We start from the raw sequence: 21,265 nt of genomic DNA, 5'->3' as shown, positions 1-21,265 counted from the left end.
TACTAACCATACTAAATATTGTAGTAAGTAAAATTAACAACTCGTAGAATTCTCATGTACTAATAATTCATCTGTGCATTAGGCTAGAATTCTCACGTCACCTGACGTCAGTATTGCGTCAGATTTCCTTACAGTAAACACATTATATCCAATTTGTGTGAGAATTAAATACGATTCTCCATAATTAAAGCATTCTGTATGACAACTGATTGCAGACGTATTGTTCTCTAACTAAAAGCCGAATAGAGCGTTAGAATCATAGCGTCTACCTCGCGATAGAGTTAACGTCATCAATGAATGCCATGGGGAGACATTAATTCCTCTCCTTTATATATTTACTATTCTTAAATAGTTAAATAATAATATTTCGTTCCTCTAAATAATAAACCCGTCCAGTCTTTAAAGTTTCAAGCGCGAATGCGAGAAATATTAATGTTCGAGACAATAATTTGTGTTATGAACGTCGACTCGGCGTGGGTTGGAGGGACGCCATCCCCCTCAGTACGCGGACACGTGCAGAGCCGAAAGGAGGCAGAACTGTGCTTACCGTACTCATAAAAGACGCCATTGCCCAGCAAATCGGGCAGGTGTTATCCATCCTCAGATGAAAGCCGCCACTGTGAGGCGTGAACGACCTTGCAGATAATATTTTCAACTAGTGCTGGTGTTAAATGAGGGACCCCTAGACTTGGTTCCTGACGACACGTGATCAGCCAGCTTGAAACGCATCACAATCCAGGATAGGTTCACCGGAGCCTGGGATGCGAAATTACGGCAATCTTAATACTTATACAGTGCCCACAGCTAAGTACCCTTTATTTGATGCATCATTTACAGGTCTAATAATAGCGGGGTGATTGTTCGTCAAGCAGCGGGATAACACCTAATAACAGGTGATTAGAATTCCATCTGTAGATATTAATAATTTTGAATATGAATTGAGTAGTTAAATCAATTGCTACTGGTAGTTATTTATCTTGCAGCTCGAGAGAAGAATTCCTCATGCTGTCTTCTCCATGTTGAACCGTACCATTCGTCAGTGTACCAGATTTGGAGATTAAGAGGACTTCCATGGTTATCTAAAGGAATCTGCTACAAGCTAAGGCTTATTTCTTTTTTATCCATTTCCTTGCAATTTGATGTATTCAGAATGTTTGATATTAATGTGTGATTTACTGTAATTCATTACTATGCTCATATTCATGTTCTTCTTTATGTGAATGATATTATATTCAGCATTATTTATAGGATTAGATTATTATTAATTGAATTAGTGAACGAACCACACTGATTCCTGGACGTACTTACCTCCAGTAATAACCCCCCAATGTAGGTGTTTGAGGTTTGTTTCTTTAATAATACAGCCCATTAATTATTCTTATGATCATACTTTCTAGTTATATCCATAGTCACTGGTTTTCTCTAGAATTTTATCTAATGATCTGAAATTCTCAGTTTCCCACTTTACTTTAAAAGCGGGTGGTCCTTCGTAATTTAATTTACTACTTTAATTATTAATTAATCAGAATCAAGCCCAAATATCCCACAAGTGGTACTGGAGGTGGTGATGGTTGGGATGAGAGTGGTACTGGAGGTGGTGTTAGCTGGGATGAGAGTGGTACTGGAGGTGGTGTTAGCTGGGGTAAGAGTGGTATTGGAGGTGGTGTTAGCTGGGGTGAGAGTGGTACTGGAGGTGGTGATGGTTGGGATGAGAGTGGTACTGGAGGTGGTGATGGTTGGGATGAGAGTGGTACTGGAGGTGGTGTTAGCTGGGGTAAGAGTGGTACTGGAGGTGGTGTTAGCTGGGGTGAGAGTGGTACTGGAGGTGGTGATGGTTGGGATGAGAGTGGTACTGGAGGTGGTGTTAGCTGGGGTAAGAGTGGTACTGGAGGTGGTGTTAGCTGGGGTAAGAGTGGTACTGGTGGTGGTGTTAGCTTGGGTGAGAGTGGTACTGGAGGTGGTGATGGTTGGGATGAGAGTGGTACTGGAGGTGGTGTTAGCTGGGGTAAGAGTGGTACTGGAGGTGGTGATGGTTGGGGTGAGAGTGGTACTGGAGGTGGTGATGGTTGGGATGAGAGTGGTACTGGAGGTGGTGATGGTTGGGATGAGAGTGGTACTGGAGGTGGTGATGGTTGGGATGAGAGTGGTACTGGAGGTGGTGATGGTTGGGATGAGAGTGGTACTGGAGGTGGTGATGGTTGGGATGAGAGTGGTACTGGAGGTGGTGTTAGCTGGGGTGAGAGTGGTACTGGAGGTGGTGTTAGCTGGGATGAGAGTGGTACTGGAGGTGGTGTTAGCTGGGATGAGAGTGGTACTGGAGGTGGTGTTAGCTGGGATGAGAGTGGTACTGGAGGTGGTGTTAGCTGGGATGAGAGTGGTACTGGAGGTGGTGATGGTTGGGATGAGAGTGGTACTGGGGTACTGGAGGTGGTGTTAGCTGGGATGAGAGTGGTACTGGAGGTGGTGATGGTTGGGACGAGAGTGGTACTGGAGGTGGTGTTAGCTGGGGTGAGAGTGTAATGGTATATGCACACCATAGCCCCTTACCCCCTTTCCCCTTCCCCTTTGCTCTTCCCCCTTTCTCTTCTCCTTCCTCTTCCCCTTCCCTTCTCTCGCTTGCCTACCCTCCCTTGGGTCATTTGTCTTTTGTCCCGGGGGGGAGGGGGGTGTCATAAACAGCTTGAAGCCACTTGCTCCCCTCTCTTTCCTGTCCTCCGGGCCAGTGACGAATTTGGGTATATTACCCCAGGGATAATAAACTTGGGATCTCAAGTTACACGTGGGTGCCCAGCAAGGAAAGTCGTTGGTGTCTTCCCAGTTTTTGGAGTTTTCTGTCAAGAGGAATTGACCCTTATGGTTAAGCCTGATCCGGATTGGTTAAAGACATGTAGGCCTGGGGAGGCGGGGCCTCACAGGGTAGTGCCTGCCCATGCCATTGGTCCGGTTTCTAGAGCACCTAGTCATAGTAAAATCCATTGGCCATAGGCTTGGGATAGCCGGAGTTAATGTGGGCCTAGGAACTAGGGGGTGGAGCCTGTTCCACTGGTGAGCGTATTCAATAAAGAAAAGTTTAGTGTGTCTGGGGACCTCGGCTGAGGTACATACAGGTCAACTGACCTGTGGGCAGCCAATCAACATCCTTTGGCAAGCTGCAGTATTTAAGGTATAGTGCACTTGAGTTGTAACACTGGTATTACAGGCCGTGCCTCATAGGAGATTTTAATTTTTATTAGAGTAGGCTATGTTTCAATTTTGATTCAAATATGCTGGTTCCAATAAATAAAAAATATTAACGTATTTTTTTGTTTAGTTATCTGTTCCCTTTTATTAATGACTGTGTTATTCATTCTTGTGATTCTCATTTGCTGTGCTAGAAATTCCTTTGTGTTCTCCATCTTATGAATAGTAAAGTCGCTCTAGAATCTCCCGTTCAGTTCCGTAAGACTACAGGTTTAATCCATTAAGAGTCATTTACTTTGAGTTCCCTGGTTATTGAGTCCCTTCCTTCCTAGGGTCTCAATAATTTTAGACTCATTCATTTATGTTTGGAAGGTGGTGGCAGTTTTAATGTTTTATAGTTTATAATTAGTAATAAATTAATAACCCCTATCCTTCGTTATGTCCTCCTCATTTAATATTCAGTTTATATTCGTGGCCGTCCAGTGAGGGGTCATACTGGACTGTAACAGAGTTAAGCTGGGGTATTGAGCGAAGAGAGAGCCGTTCACAGAGTACAGAGAAGGGTTACCATTGAAAGGTTCAGGGTGATAATAAAAGGGACATTGAGGGTTATTACAAGAGTGGTACTGGAGGTGGTGTTAGCTGGGGTGAGAGTGGTACTGGAGGTGGTGTTAGCTGGGATGAGAGTGGTACTGGAGGTGGTGTTAGCTGGGATGAGGGTGGTACTGGAAGTGGTGATAAGTGGGATGATAATGGTACTGGAGGTGGAGATGGTTGGCATGAGAGTTATGTGAGGGGATGGTTCACCAGCTCACTTACAATAGTGCTCTTATGCCTGTGGAGGCCTGTACACTTGCTAAGTGCACTTGTTAAGTGCGCGGACCTAAGTTTGGAAACCATTACCCGAAACATCTTGTGTTTGGACTCATGGGAGAGCCCCAGTCATCAGCATTCCAGAAATGTTACCCCTGGTCGGTCTGTGGACAGAGATATAACAATAGCATCTTTTCACTGTAAGCTTGGAGGGACTCAAGATTTGCGCGGGAATCTTGGGAGGCCTGGGACAGCATGGGCGAGCGTGGGCCTCCCGCTAGCTCCAGCATTGTCGTCATGGCAACGGCAGGCGTCCATCTTGAGCCGCCATGTTGGTCGGCCATTTTGGAGTGCCCTAGGGCCATGGTACACCGTCTCTGATTGGTTGAGAGGGGTAGGCTGCTGTGTGCCTCTCTCTGATTGGTTCTTTTGAGGCAGAGCCCGGGAAGCCGGTGTTCCTGCCCCAAGACATCATTCTGCTCCAGTCACCACCCCAGCCTGACGTCTCTCTCTTGCCCATTCGACCAAATTGGGTAAGACGACGTCGTGGTAACTGTCGTCTCAGCTCCCTCACTGCCGCCCCCACCAAGACCACCAGCTGCACAGACAGAATCCAGCTGGAATCCTCGTTGAGGGGTAGATAGATAGGGAACGAGTGAGAGAAATCTTGGATCGTGGGTAATTTGCATACGAGGAGCAACAGACTCGTGGGTCCCCACTCCAGTGATTATAGACGTTCTAATTCCTGCTAGTGCTTTGTAGCAGTCGAGGGGAACGGGGAAATTCGTGCCAAGTGTTCAGGGGGCAGTTTTCTCATAGAAATTCGTGGAAATCTCAAGTCAGTGTTTTGGCGCCAAAGTGATGGGAGTACTACGCTTGCTCGGGAGGGGGTAGGCTGCCACAGCCTACCAACCGCCACCTAGCGCGCCGCCACCTACACCACCTACCGCCACCTAGCGCGCCGCCACCTAGCGCGCCGCCACCTACACCACCTAGCGCGCCGCCACCTACACCACCTACCTCCACCTAGCGCGCCGCCACCTACACCACCTACCGCCACCTAGCGCGCCGCCACCTACACCACCTACTGCCACCTAGCGTGCCGCCACCTACACCACCTAGCGCGCCGCCACCTACACCACCTAGCGCGCCGCCACCTACACCACCTACCGCCACCTAGCGCGCCGCCACCTACACCACCTACAGCCACCTAGCGCGCCGCCACCTACACCACCTACTGCCACCTAGCGCGCCGCCACCTACCGCCACCTAGCGCGCCGCCACCTACACCACCCACCGTCACCTAGCGCGCCGCCACCTACACCACCCACCGCCACCTAGCGCGCCGCCACCTACACCACCTACCGCCACCTAGCGCGCCGCCACCTACACCACCTACTGCCACCTAGCGCGCCGCCACCTACCGCCACCTAGCGCGCCGCCACCTACACCACCCACCGCCACCTAGCGCGCCACCACCTACTGCCACCTAGCGCGCCGCCACCTACCGCCACCTAGCGCGCCGCCACCTACACCACCCACCGCCACCTAGCGCGCCGCCACCTACACAACCCACCGCCACCTAGCGCGCCGCCACCTACACCACCTACCGCCACCTAGCGCGCCGCCACCTACACCACCTACCGCCACCTAGCGCGCCGCCACCTACACCACCTACCGCCACCTAGCGCGCCGCCACCTACACCACCTACCACCACCTAGCGCTCCCCCACCTACACCACCTACCGCCACCTAGCGCGCCGCCACCTACACCACCTATCGCCACCTAGCGCGCCGCCACCTACACCACCTACCACCACCTACCGCGCCGCCACCTACACCACCTACCGCCAACTAGCTCGCCGCCACCTACACCACCTACCGCCACCTAGCGCGCCGCCACCTACACCACCTACCGCCACCTAGCGCGCCGCCACCTACACCACCTACCGCCACCTAGCGCGCCGCCACCTACACCACCTACCGCCACCTAGCGCGCCGCCACCTACACCACCTACCGCCACCTAGCGCGCCACCACCTACACCACCTACCGCCACCTAGCGCGCCGCCACCTACACCACCTACCGCCACCTAGCGCGCCGCCACCTACACCACCTACCGCCACCTAGCGCGCCGCCACCTACACCACCTACACCACCTACCGCCAACCAGCTCGCCGCCACCTACACCACCTACCGCCACCTAGCGCGCCGCCACCTACACCACCTACCGCCACTTAGCGCGCCGCCACCTACACCACCTACTGCCACCTAGCGCGCCGCCATCTACACCACCTACCACCACCTAGCGCGCCGCCACCTACACCACCTACTGCTACCTAGCGCGCCGCCACCTACACCACCTACTGCCACCTAGCGCGCCGCCACCTACACCACCTACTGCCACCTAGCGCGCCGCCACCTACCGCCACCTAGCGCGCCGCCACCTACACCACCTACCGCCACCTAGCTCGCCGCCACCTACACCACCTACCGCCACCTAGCGCGCCGCTACCTACACCACCTACCGCCACCTAGCGCACCGCCACCTACACCACCTACCGCCACCTAGCGCGCCTCCACCTACACCACCTACACCACCTTGCGCGCCGCCACCTACACCACCTACCGCCACCTAGCGCGCCGCCACCTACACCATCTACCGCCACCTAGCGCGCCGCCACCTACACCACCTACCGCCACCTACACCACCTACCGCCACCTAGCGCGCCGCCACCTACACCACCTACCGCCACCTAGCGCGCCGTCACCTACACCACCTACCGCCACGTAGCGCGCCGCCACCTACACCACCTACTGCCACCTAGCGCGCCGCCACCTACACCACCTACCGCCACCTAGCGCGCCGCCACCTACACGACCTACCGCCACCTAGCGCGCCGCCACCTACACCACCTACCACCACCTAGCGCGCCGTCACCTACACCACCTACCGCCACCTAGCGCGCCGTCATCTACATCACCTACCACCACCTAGCGCGCCGCCACCTACACCACCTACCGCCACCTAGCGCGCCGCCACCTACACCACCTAGCGCGCCGCCACCTACACCACCTACCCCCACCTAGCGCGCCGCAACCTACACCACCTACCGCCACCTAGCTCACCGCCACCTACACCACCTGCCGCCACCTAGCACGCCGCCACCTACACCACCTACCGCCACCTAGCGCGCCGCCACCTACACCACCTAGCGCGCCGCCACCTACACCACCTACCGCCACCTAGCGCGCCGCCACCTACACCACCTAACGCCACCTAGCGTGCCGCCACCTACACCACCTACCGCCACCTAGCGCGCCGCCACATACACCACCTACCGCCACCTAGCGCGCCGTCACCTACACCACCTACCGCCACCTAGCGCGCCGCCACCTACACCACCTACCGCCACCTAGCGCGCCGCCACCTACACCACCTACCGCCACCTACCGTGCCGCCACCTACACCACTTAGCGCGCCGCCACCTACACCACCTACCGCCACCTAGCGCGCCGCCACCTACACCACCTACCGCCACCTAGCGCGCCGCCACCTACACCACCTACCGCCTCCTAGCGCGCCGCCACCTACACCACCTACCGCCACTTAGCGCGCCGCCACCTAGCGCGCCGCCACCTACACCACCTACCGCCACCTAGCGCACCGCCACCTACACCACCTACCACCACCTAGCGCGCCGCCACCTACACCACCTAGCGCGCCGCCACCTACACCACCTACCGCCACCTAGCTCGCCGCCACCTATACCACCTACCGCCACCGAGCGCGCCGCCACCTACACCACTTACCGCCACCTAGCGCGCCGCCACCTACACCACCTACTGCCACCTAGCGCGCCGCCACCTACACCACCTACACCACCTACCGCCACCTAGCGCGCCGCCACTTACACCACCTACCGCCACCTAGCTCGCCGCCACCTATACCACCTACCGCCACATAGCGCGCCGCCACCTACACCACTTACCGCCACCTAGCGCGCCGCCACCTACACCACCTACTGCCACCTAGCGCGCCGCCACCTACACCACCTACTGCCACCTACACCACCTACCGCCACCTAGCGCGCCGCCACTTAGCGCGCCGCCACCTACACCACCTACCGCCGCCTAGCGCACCGCCACCTACACCTCCTACCGCGCCGCCACCTACACCACCTTCCGCCACCTAGCGCGCCGCCACCTACACCACCTACCACCACCTAGCGCGCCGCCACCTACACCTACCGCCACCTAGCGCACCGTCACCTACACCACCTACCGCCACCTAGCTCGCCGCCACCTACACCACCTACTGCCACCTAGCGCGCCGCCACCTACACCACCTACCGCCACCTAGCGCGCCGCCACCTACACCACCTACACCACCTACCGCCACCTAGCGCGCCGCCACCTCCACCACCTACCACCACCTAGCGCGCCGCTACCTACACCACCTAGCGCGCCGCCACCTACACCACCTACCGCCACCTAGCGCGCCGCAACCTACACCACCTACCGCCACCTAGCGCGCCGCCACCTACACCACCTAGCGCGCCGCCACCTAGCGCGCCGCAACCTACACCACCTGCCGCCACCTAGCTCGCCGCCACCTACACCACCTACCGCCACGTAGCGCGCCGCCACCTACACCACCTACTGCCACCTAGCGCGCCGCCACCTACACCACCTACCGCCACCTAGCGCGCCGCCACCTACACGACCTACCGCCACCTAGCGCGCCGCCACCTACACCACCTACCACCACCTAGCGCGCCGTCACCTACACCACCTACCGCCACCTAGCGCGCCGTCATCTACATCACCTACCACCACCTAGCGCGCCGCCACCTACACCACCTACCGCCACCTAGCGCGCCGCCACCTACACCACCTAGCGCGCCGCCACCTACACCACCTACCCCCACCTAGCGCGCCGCAACCTACACCACCTACCGCCACCTAGCTCACCGCCACCTACACCACCTGCCGCCACCTAGCACGCCGCCACCTACACCACCTACCGCCACCTAGCGCGCCGCCACCTACACCACCTAGCGCGCCGCCACCTACACCACCTACCGCCACCTAGCGCGCCGCCACCTACACCACCTAACGCCACCTAGCGTGCCGCCACCTACACCACCTACCGCCACCTAGCGCGCCGCCACATACACCACCTACCGCCACCTAGCGCGCCGTCACCTACACCACCTACCGCCACCTAGCGCGCCGCCACCTACACCACCTACCGCCACCTAGCGCGCCGCCACATACACCACCTACCGCCACCTAGCGCGCCGTCACCTACACCACCTACCGCCACCTAGCGCGCCGCCACCTACACCACCTACCGCCACCTAGCGCGCCGCCACCTACACCACCTACCGCCTCCTAGCGCGCCGCCACCTACACCACCTACCGCCACTTAGCGCGCCGCCACCTAGCGCGCCGCCACCTACACCACCTACCGCCACCTAGCGCACCGCCACCTACACCACCTACCACCACCTAGCGCGCCGCCACCTACACCACCTAGCGCGCCGCCACCTACACCACCTACCGCCACCTAGCTCGCCGCCACCTACACCACCTACCGCCACCGAGCGCGCCGCCACCTACACCACTTACCGCCACCTAGCGCGCCGCCACCTACACCACCTACTGCCACCTAGCGCGCCGCCACCTACACCACCTACTGCCACCTACACCACCTACCGCCACCTAGCGCGCCGCCACCTACACCACCTACCGCCACCTAGCTCGCCGCCACCTATACCACCTACCGCCACATAGCGCGCCGCCACCTACACCACTTACCGCCACCTAGCGCGCCGCCACCTACACCACCTACTGCCACCTAGCGCGCCGCCACCTACACCACCTACTGCCACCTACACCACCTACCGCCACCTAGCGCGCCGCCACTTAGCGCGCCGCCACCTACACCACCTACCGCCGCCTAGCGCACCGCCACCTACACCTCCTACCGCGCCGCCACCTACACCACCTTCCGCCACCTAGCGCGCCGCCACCTACACCACCTACCACCACCTAGCGCGCCGCCACCTACACCTACCGCCACCTAGCGCACCGTCACCTACACCACCTACCGCCACCTAGCTCGCCGCCACCTACACCACCTACTGCCACCTAGCGCGCCGCCACCTACACCACCTACCGCCACCTAGCGCGCCGCCACCTACACCACCTACACCACCTACCGCCACCTAGCGCGCCGCCACCTCCACCACCTACCACCACCTAGCGCGCCGCTACCTACACCACCTAGCGCGCCGCCACCTACACCACCTACCGCCACCTAGCGCGCCGCAACCTACACCACCTACCGCCACCTAGCGCGCCGCCACCTACACCACCTAGCGCGCCGCCACCTAGCGCGCCGCAACCTACACCACCTGCCGCCACCTAGCTCGCCGCCACCTACACCACCTACCGCCACCTAGCGCGCCGCCACCTACACCACCTACTGCCACCTAGCGCGCCGCCACCTACACCACCTAGCGCGCCGCCACCTACTCCACCTACCGCCACCTAGCGCGCCGCCATCTACACCACCTACCGCCACCTAGCGCGCCGCCACCTACACCACCTACCGCCACCTAGCGCGCCACCACCTACACCACCTACCGCCACCTAGCGCGCCGTCACCTACACCACCTACCGCCACCTAGCGCGCCGCCACCTACACCACCTACCGCCACCTAGCGCGCCGCCACCTACACCACCTAGCGCGCCGCCACCTACACCACCTACCGCGACCTAGCGCGCCGCCACCTACCGCCACCTAGCGCGCCGCCACCTACACCACCTACCGCCACCTAGCGCGCCGCCACCTACCGCCACTTAGCGCGCTGCCACCTAGCGCGCCGCCACCTACACCACCTACCGCCACCTAGCGCGCCGCCACCTACACCACCTACCGCCACCTAGCGCGCCGCCACCTACACCACCTACCGCCACCTAGCGCGCCGCCACCTACGCCACCTAGCGCGCCGCCACCTACACCACCTACAGCCACCTAGCTCGCCGCCACCTATACCACCTACCGCCACCTAGCGCGCCGCCACCTACACCACTTACCGCCACCTAGCGCGCCGCCACCTACACCACCTACTGCCACCAAGCGCGCCGCCACCTACACCACCTACTGCCACCTAGCGCGCCGCCACCTACACCACCTACCGGCACCTAGCGCGCCGCCACCTACCCCACCTCCCCCCACCTCGCGGGCCGCCACCTAGCGCGCCGCCACCTACACCACCTACCGCCACCTTGCGCGCCGCCACCTACACCACCTACCGCCACCTAGCGCGCCGCCACCTACACCTCCTACCGCGCCGCCACCTACACCACCTACCGCCACCTAGCGCGCCGCCACCTACACCACCTACCACCACCTAGCGCGCCGCCACCTACACCACCTACCGCCACCTAGCGCGCCGTGACCTACACCACCTACCGCCACCTAGCGCGCCGCCACCTACACCACCTACCGCCACCTAGCGTGCCGCCACCTACACCACCTACCGCCACCTAGCGCGCCGCCACCTACACCACCTACACCACCTACCGCCACCTAGCGCGCCGCCACCTACACCACCTACCACCACCTAGCGCGCCGCCACCTACACCACCTACCGCCACCTAGCGCGTCGTCACCTACACCACCTACCGCCACCTCGCGCGCCGCCACCTACACCACCTAACACCACCTAGCGCGCCGCCACCTACACCACCTACTGCCACCTAGCGCGCCGCCACCTACACCACCTACCGCCACCTAGCGCGCCGCCACCTACACCACCTACCGCCACCTAGCGCGCCGCCACCTACACCACCTACCGCCATCTAGCGCGCCGCCACCTACACCACCTACCGCCACCTAGCGCGCCGCTACCTACATCACCTACCGCCACCTAGCGCGCCGCCACCTACACCACCTACCGCCACCTAGCGCGCCGCCACCTACACCACCTACCGCGCCGCCACCTACGGCCACCTACCGCGCCGCCACCTACACCACCTACTGCCACCTAGCGCGCCGCCACCTACACCACCTACCGCCACCTAGCGCGCCGCCACCTACACCACCTTCCGCCACCTAGCGTGCCGCCACCTACACCACCTAGCGCGCCGCCACCTACCGCCACCTAGCGCGCCGCCACCTACACCACCTACCGCCACCTAGCGCGCCGCCACCTACACCACCTACCGCCACCTAGCGCGCCGCCACCTACACCACCTACCGCCACCTAGCGCGCCGCCACCTACACCACCTACCGCCACCTAGCGCGACGCTACCTACACCACCTACCGCCACCTAACGCGCCGCCACCTACACCACCTACCGCCACCTAGCGCGCCGCCACCTACACCTACCACCACCTAGCGCGCCGCTACCTACACCACCTACTGCCACCTAGCGCGCCGCCACCTACACCACCTACCGCCACCTACCGCGCCGCCACCTACACCACCTAGCGCGCCGCCACCTACACCACCTACCGTGCCGTGAGCCAGCCACCTGCCAGCAGGGGGCCTGAAGTACCGGCACTTGATTGACTGTGGGAAGAGAACCGTCATTTTAGAATAACGTAAACGTGGTGATTAACGTTCTTAATCACCTGAATTGGTCTGAGTATGGAAGCCTCGGACGGAATTCATACCTTAATGTAAATTGCTGAGCCAGTGTGAAAAGTTGCGTATTTAATTGATTAATTATTGATCTTGAGGATAGTAATTAATGACTAAGGGTAATCACGAGTGATTACCGTTCTCTTATCACTTTGGACATTGTAAATCAGAATTTACCATCGTTGAGTGATAGTAACCGATAACGTAAAGTAACGTAAATTAACGTAACTAGTAAAGAGATTAATCAGCTGTCTGGAAGTACAGGGATTAATGGGATTTACTCACTGAATGCTCGACGGGTAGAGTATTTATGTAATTTCCGCGTTACTAGGGACAGTTGTAAGAGTTAATAAATTAACGTAAATGTTACCTTGTTATTAACGTAAATGTTACTTTGTCATTAACGTAAATCAATTGTTATTGATTGTTGATCGTCCGTGGGACGGAGTGTTAACGTAACGTAAAGATTAATTCGAGGAAGGGTTGATGGAGTTGCCAGTGAACCCATTAGTCATTGTTGTCATTGACAGGCTACTGATATGAGAGCATTGCAACCGCTAGTGCAGGTGTGGACTGCACAGAGGTGTAGAACAGTTAGGAGGTTACTGGAGACGTGTCTCAGAACCTACTGTGTCATAGTTACAGGTGTGATTATAGATCTGTTATTGCCTGCTTGTTTGATTCCTCTGTGTGCACGCTTATGTTCGAGTTTTTTTTTTTTTTTTTTTATTTTTATAAATTACACAAATTACAAGAACACACAAAACAACGCAAACCTGTACACATCAAGTACACCAATGAAGTAACAGTACACAGGAATAAACAGTCTGTACACTAAACAATAACAGTAACCGCAAAACAAACACAAGCGCTGAACAAAATGAAAACGCATTGAAGCAATGGGCTAAACAGTACAGGGAAATAAGTGTTAAAACAGTACATGGAAACAATAGGCTAAACAGTACATATCTACATAGCAACACAGAACATGGCCAAGAAAATTACATGAAAAATAAATTAACAATAAAGTACATAAATAACATTGAAACACACCGGGAACCAATAACATAAACATACACAGACGTGGATATATAATCACGTGCACAAAACCACGCCTACCACACACACAGAAGAACAAAGGAGCATAGGATCATACACGCGCTGCCCAGGAAAATGATATACACTAAATAAGAAGAAATTATGTACCCACACACTAAACACACTCTAAACAACAAGACAAACACACTCATACCACCCACACCACCACGGCACACCACACTGCACCCAAGCACGCAAAATAAAGGGTTACAGGCCAAAGCGAAACACGGCCACAAAAGGAACAGTAGAAAACAGTACAGCAGAAAACCCAGGCCCACGCAGGAGCCAAAACCCCCCTCAAAATCACACACCCACACGCATACGGACACAACCGGCACCCGGAGGTACGGAAAACACACCACACACACACAGGAGCAGCAGCATCTCAAGGGGGGAGACACACAAACACACGCAACCCCCGCCAAGGACACCCCAAGAAGCGGAAAGGGAGCGCATAGCAAAGCAAACCCCGAAACCCCCCAACCCCTCTAAACCCCCCCCATCAACACCCCAACCCCACCCAAGACGAGAACATCACCTTGCCACCAAGGCACCCGCCGACCCAAAGGCAACCCCACGAACATAGGCATCTGTGAACCACCGACCAAACTCCTCCGGAAAAGCGCGCTGCAACCACCACCAGGTAAACCGCATGCGCCCCCGTAAAAATCCTAAAATTCGGGCAATCCCAAAACCCTCCCGCCTCCCAACCCACACACAAAACACATAATCAGCAACCAAAACACACAATGTATTACGCACCCGCTGCGGATAAGCCGGAAAATACAAAAACAAAAACCGCAAAACATCACCCCGACAACCCGGACCACAAAACACCTCCAGGACATCCCGAAACCAGTCCACCAACCCCTGTAACCGGACACAAAAATAAAATACATGCACCTGCGATTCACATAAACCACAGTGAACACACGCCCCAGAATCCCGCAAGCCAAGCATACACAACCGCTCATTTGTCGCCAGCGACAAATGCAGAACCCGAAACAGCAATTCACGCTGCTGAGGCGCCAAGAACCGTGCCCCCAAACACGACCAGATACCACCCCAATCCCAACACGGGAACAAGCCCTCCACTCGAGGCCGCACCCGGGGCAACAACACCCCATACACAGCCTTGCACGAGAAAGACAGAAACCCAGGATGGCGGCAGAGCTCCCGAAGAATCCCCACGGCCCAAGAATAAACAGGGGGGGGTAACCAAGGCCACCTCCTGACAAACCCCCAAATCAACCAAAAAACTGAAGCGAAGCGAGCAGAAAAACACACCCAGCGTATTCAACCCCCCACCGAGAGCCAGCCCCCGACGCAACGAGACCCAGAAGAGGGCCTTGGCCTTCGTGAAAACGTCAGGAATGCCAACACCCCTCTCTCTCACCCCTAACACCAACGTCGAACGGCGCACCGGTTGATAACGCCCACACCATACATATCTATACACCACACTCTCCAAACCCAAGGCCTTCCGACGATCCAACGGGAAACATCGAGCCACAAACCAGACACGCGACAAGACCTTACACGCAACAAGCAGTCCCCTCTGATAAATCGTCAAGGGCCGACGCGACAAAAGGCCAACTGCAACACCAACCGACCGAGAGACAGCACCCCAATTCCACTCCAAGGAGCGGTCATAGGAGGCAAACCAAGTAATCCCAAGAACCCGAATCGAGGAGACCACCGGAAACCACGACCTATCCCACACCAGGCGGGAGGCCCACTCACCGATCCCCATCAACCCCGACTTCGCCCGATTAAGAACGGCCCCCGTAGCGGACTCAAACCGCAGGAGAACGTCCTGGACAGCTGCAACAGAACCCTCCGAAGCTACAAATAGAATGGTGTCGTCAGCATACCCGCAAACGGGTAGCCGGAGACCGGACGGCAGACAAGGAGGCACGATCAAGGAACACGCTTTCACCGCCCGAAAAAGAGGTTCCTGAAAAATCACATACAAAAGCATGGACATGGGACACCCCTGACGAACGGAACGGCAAATAGGAAAAAATGAGCTAAAAAACCCATTCACACAAACGCGACTGCGACTCCGGACATACAACAAACGGATCCACCCCACAAACACCACCGGAAACCCAAGCCTCTCCATAGCACTAAAAACAAACTCTAAAGACACCCGATCAAAGGCCTTGGACCAGTCCAAGCTGATCATAGCCGCCGAAAGCCGATACTCGGACGCATAGAGAAGCACGTCACGAAGTAAGGCATTGCAATGCATCAGGGCACGGCCAGGCACACCACAAAATTGCTCCATAGAGACCACCGACGCAACGACACCCCGACATCGACGCGCTAAAACCTTAGAAAGAATTTTATAATCAACATTTAAGAGCGTAATAGGCCTCCAATTGGAAAACAACTGCAAATCGCCCGGCTTCGGGAGTAGCCGCACGATCCCGTCACAGAAGGAATCAGGCAGAGCACCCAAACGCAAACACGCCTGCACCACTTCCAAAAGCACCCCCCCCAGCACATCCCAAAAGGTAAGGTAGAACTCAACGGGCAGGCCATCCGCACCCGGCACTCTCCCAGAACGAAACGACCGAACCACCTCCAGGAGCTCCACCGTGGAAACATCCTGCACCAACCGGGCACACTCCGAGCGCGACAAACCGGGGAAGCACCTGTCCAAAAAGGAACCCGCGAGCACACTATCACCATGCACCTCCCCATAGAGTGCCTCCAACTCCCGCCGTGCGGTAAGCAGAACACCCTCTGTGCTAGAAAGCACAGACCCATCAGGCCGCCGAAGGCCCTGGAGAAGAACGGAACCCCTAGCAGCCTTCTCCCTCCCTAAAAGAAAGGGAGAGAGCCTCTCCCCATCCACCCGCTCAGCTACACGAGCACGCACGCGAACACCGTCAGCCAACACCGCACGCAAATCACAAATACGCTCCTTACACTCAGCAATCTCACTAAAGCAGTCAACCCCAGCATTCAACCGCACATATAAAGAAGACAAACGCGCCTGAAGGAACCGCAGCAGACCAAACCTCCCGGCAGCCTCCCGCTTAGCAACAATCCCAAAAAACCTCCGACACTCCACCTTACACCACTCCCACCAAACGAACAAAGAGGAGAAATCAGCCTTCCGGGCAACGATGCCAACCCACCAGGCCCGAAACTGCGCACAAATACGTGGACAACGCAATAACCGACAATTGAGTTTCCACCACCCAGGCCCCACCCGCACCTGACTCCGGACACCAACCCGGACAACCACCATACAATGATCCGAGAAAGCCACCGGGACCGTGCGAAAATCAAAAACCGAACACTCCCCACCTGAAACATAGAACCTATCCAACCTAGAACTCGCCCCACGCGCAGCGAAGGTATACTCCAACGAGCCGCCACACAAAACAGCCGCATCGCGAAACCCGCACGCACGCAAAACCTCAATTAAAGCGGCCGAAACATTCCGAGGGTGAGCACTAGAGCAATCCCTCACACACGTAACACAATTAAAATCCCCCCCAAAGATCAAATCCCGCGTATCATGCCGCAGGTATGGCAAAAGCCCCTCCCGAAAAAACAGCTCCCGGTCCTGACGATGCGCCACCCCAGAAGGGGCGTACACTGTCAAGAACGGAATCACAACCCCCAAATACTCAGCCCGAACAAACAAGACCCGCCCATCTTCATCCATTTCCGTGTGAAGCACGGAAATGGATGCCCTCCGCGAAAACAACATCAGCGTTCCCCCAAAGGACGTCCTCGGCGGGTTCAGCACAACATGATACTCAGCACACAACCCCTGCAACACAGACACATCCCGAACATTGTGCTCTTGGATCAGAGCCACATCCACCCGCTGCTCCCGAAGCACATCCACAAGGCCCAATTGGACCGCCAAAGCATTCAGACCACGAACATTCAAAGACGCACAAACAATAGCAGGCGCCATCGAACCCATCAATGACCCCCAGCCCTTCCAGGACCACCAGAGGGCACAGAGCCACCCACTGCAGAGGCGCCGTCAGCATCCTGAGGCTCAAACTGCCGCCGTTCCACCGTCGGGGAATCCACCATAATGCCTGGCCTCTGATCCCGCAGGAGGCGGACAGTGCCGGCATCACCCAGCGAAGCACGCCGAGACCCCGCTGCCACTGACCAGGTATCACCAACGTCCACCACCGACGAGGAATTCTTGCTGCCAACCGGCACTGCATCACTTCCGGAATCCATATCAGACACAGGAGAATTAGGAGGAGGAGGGGGGGCACCACCCAAGGCACAACTCCGCGAAGCCTCAATCCGTTTGCCAGGGGGCTCTCGACTGCGTGAGCGCGCCCCCGCAACGCGCTTCCGGCGAGGAGCATGGGAGGTCAACGCCCCCTCCTGGCACGCACCCGCAGGGGGAGCAGAAGGCGGACTCGCAATGCATGCAACAGGAACGCCGGCACCAACGACGACGCTCCCATCACCCTCAGTGAAAGCATCGCCCACAACGGGAGGCACCGAGACGACACTCCCAACACCTCGCCCATTCACCAACGAAGCACCAGGAACAGGATGCACCTCCACATCCACCGGAAGTAGAAGACGGGAATCAGGAGCAGCCACGTCCTCCACCACAGCTGGCACAGAAGACACGATAGGCACAGACGAACCAGCAGGCACAGCAGTCGCAGGTGCACCACCAGGCACAACAGTCGCAGGTGCACCACCAGGCACAGCAGTCGCAGGTGCACCACCAGGCACAGCAGTCGCAGGTGCACCACCAGGCACAACAGTCGCAGGTGCACCACCAGGCACAACAGTCGCAGGTGCACCACCAGGCACAACAGTCGCAGGTGCACCACCAGGCACAGCAGTCGCAGGTGCACCACCAGGCACAGCAGTCGCAGGTGCACCACCAGGCACAGCAGTCGCAGGTGCACCACCAGGCACAACAGGCGCAGGTGCACCACCAGGTACAGCAGTCGCAGGTGCACCACCAGGCACAGCAGACGCAGGTGCACCACCAGGCACAGCAGTCGCAGGTGCACCACCAGGCACAGCAGACGCAGGTGCACCACCAGGCACAGCAGTCGCAGGTGCACCACCAGGCACAGCAGTCGCAGGTGCACCACCAGGCACAGCAGTCGCAGGTGCACCACCAGGCACAGCAGTCGCAGGTGCACCACCAGGCACAATAGTCGCAGGTGCACCACCAGGCACAACAGTCGCAGGTGCACCACCAGGCACAACAGTCGCAGGTACACCACCAGGCACAACAGTCGCAGGTGCACCACCAGGCACAACAGTCGCAGGTGCACCACCAGGCACAACAGTCGCAGGTGCACCACCAGGCACAACAGTCACAGGTGCCCCACCATTCACACCCCCACGCCGAGGACCAGCCAGGGATGCACCATCCTCACGGAGGGGGGGAAAATCCCCCACACTGAATACAGAAGCAGTCTCCAGTCGAGGAATCTCACACTGGGCAGCGTCATGGCCCTCCTCCCCACAGCGGAAGCACGTGCGGGCCTGCCCTGGATAGAAAACCCGGAACGGAAGACCACAGCACATAACCTTGGAGGGGATGGGCTCCTTGAGGCGCATATGCAGCGTGCGAGTACCCAGCCGGAGGCCCCGCAGCCGCCCGGCACTAAACAAGTTGTACCGATGACGCAACACCATACCATACCTCGTAAACACAGAAGAAAGCTCCACCTCTGGAAACGTAACAGGTACCCCGTGCACGCTCACAAAGGTCAGTGGACCCCACGGATCAGAGACAGTCACAGACACAGCCGAATGAGGAAGGGGAGTCGTCCGCTCGTTCCAACACCCCACAAACCGCTCGTATCCAGGTGACGTGGCAAACGTCACCGCCACGCGAGTGGGAGAAAATTTCTCGAGACCGAGGAGATCTTTAACATCCACCTGAAGGACATCCAAAAGCGCAGCCGCCACTAGTTCCCAATCCACCGGTGCAGAGAACTCCAGCCGAGCAGTATTCACACGGCGGATGCGGCCACCACCAGTCGCCGCCATATTGCTGACCTCCGCCTCAGTCAGCTGGCGCCCCACAGCAACGAGCAACCACCACCAGTCAGCGACAAACAGCTACTGGCAGCCAGAGCCCGACGTCCACGCCCCCCAGAGGCAGAGGACGGAATCTCTCATTATGTTCGAGTTAGTTCATTATGCAGTCCGAGGGGCTGGTGTCTAGCTGTCATTGATAGTGTCACAGGAAGGATCTCCAGTAACGTCATTGATATTTCTTTTGTTTTTGTTGTAGTGGTTAGTACTTTATTGAATAAACTAAGTTATGTTGAACACTGTCTGCGTTACACCCACACATTTATATGGTTCTGTAAGCGTACTCTCACACTCGACTATTAAATTGAAACTGATGAGTTTTGGACCAAATATACGGCATCACACAACAATAAATTATTGTTGTGAGAGCCCAGGACCTACTCGTTAGATTCGCTTCGGCGAATGGCGAAGGTCGACGGCCGATAGTAGAGGGGATTTAAACTTTTTTGGTGTCTCTCTGCGTTTGCCTAGTCAATTGTTCATAAATGGTCCCAGAGTGAGGAATGAGCTGCTTACTACACTGGTGTGTTAGCTAAGCAAGTCCTTCCTCAGGCGACCTAATTGAATATCACGACAGGAATAAAGGTTAAAAGAATTAAAGAAAATTTTTAGAAATTTTCCGAGCTCAATTCCTTACTATTCCATATTCCATATCCTCAAACTCTCACAATTGGTACTGGAGGTGGTGTTAGCTGGGATGAGAGTGGTACTGGAGGTGGTGTTAGCTGGGGTGAGAGTGGTACTGGAGGTGGTGTTAGCTGGGTTGAGAGTGGTACTTGAGGTGGTGTTAGCTGGGGTGAGAGTGGTACTGGAGGTGGTGATGGTTGGGATGAGAGTGGTACTGGAGGTGGTGTTAGCTGGGATGAGAGTGGTACTGGAGGTGGTGTTAGCTGGGATGAGAGTGGTACTGGAGGTGGTGATGGTTGGGATGAGAGTGGTACTGGAGGTGGTGATGGTTGGCATGAGAGTGGCACTGGAGGTGGTGTTAGCTGGGATGAGAGTGGTACTGGAGGTGGTGTTAGCTGGGATGAGAGTGGTACTGGAGGTGGTGTTAGCTGGGATGAGAGTGGTACTGGAGGTGGTGTTAGCTGGGATGAGAGTGGCACTGGAGGTGGTGATGGTTGGGATGAGAGTGGTACTGGAGGTGGTGTTAGCTGGGATGAGAGTGGTACTGGAGGTGGTGATGGTTGGGGTGAGAGTGATACTGGAGGTGGTGTTAGCTGGGGTGAGAGTGGTACTGGAGGTGGTGATGGTTGGGGTGCGAGTGATACTGGAGGTGGTGTTAGCTGGGATGAGAGTGGTACTGGAGGTGGTGTTAGCTGGGATGAGAGTGGTACTGGAGGTGGTGTTAGCTGGGATGAGAGTGGTACTGGAGGTGGTGTTAGCTGGGGTGAGAGTGGTACTGGAGGTGGTGTTAGCTGGGATGAGAGTGGCACTGGAGGTG

At 57.3% G+C, this 21,265-nt stretch overlaps 1 protein-coding gene across 1 annotated transcript in view; it reads right to left on the bottom strand.

Moving 5' to 3' along the window:
* The window catches only part of LOC138350609 (uncharacterized), a 40,968-nt gene extending 20,990 nt beyond the window's left edge, over positions 1-19,978 (bottom strand). The window contains exon 1 of the mRNA XM_069301637.1: positions 19,424-19,978. Coding sequence (XP_069157738.1) covers positions 19,424-19,773 — 350 coding nt within the window. The 5' untranslated portion in view covers positions 19,774-19,978. The remainder of the gene's footprint in view (positions 1-19,423) is intronic.
* Positions 19,979-21,265: the final 1,287 nt, after the last annotated feature.

The sequence above is a fragment of the Procambarus clarkii genome, chromosome 46, assembly GCF_040958095.1.
Source record: "Procambarus clarkii isolate CNS0578487 chromosome 46, FALCON_Pclarkii_2.0, whole genome shotgun sequence".
In the NCBI taxonomy this organism is placed as follows: Eukaryota; Metazoa; Arthropoda; class Malacostraca; order Decapoda; family Cambaridae; genus Procambarus; species Procambarus clarkii.
The sequence above is the reverse complement of the archived record's forward strand: the minus strand, read 5'-3'. Positions and strand labels throughout refer to the sequence as shown.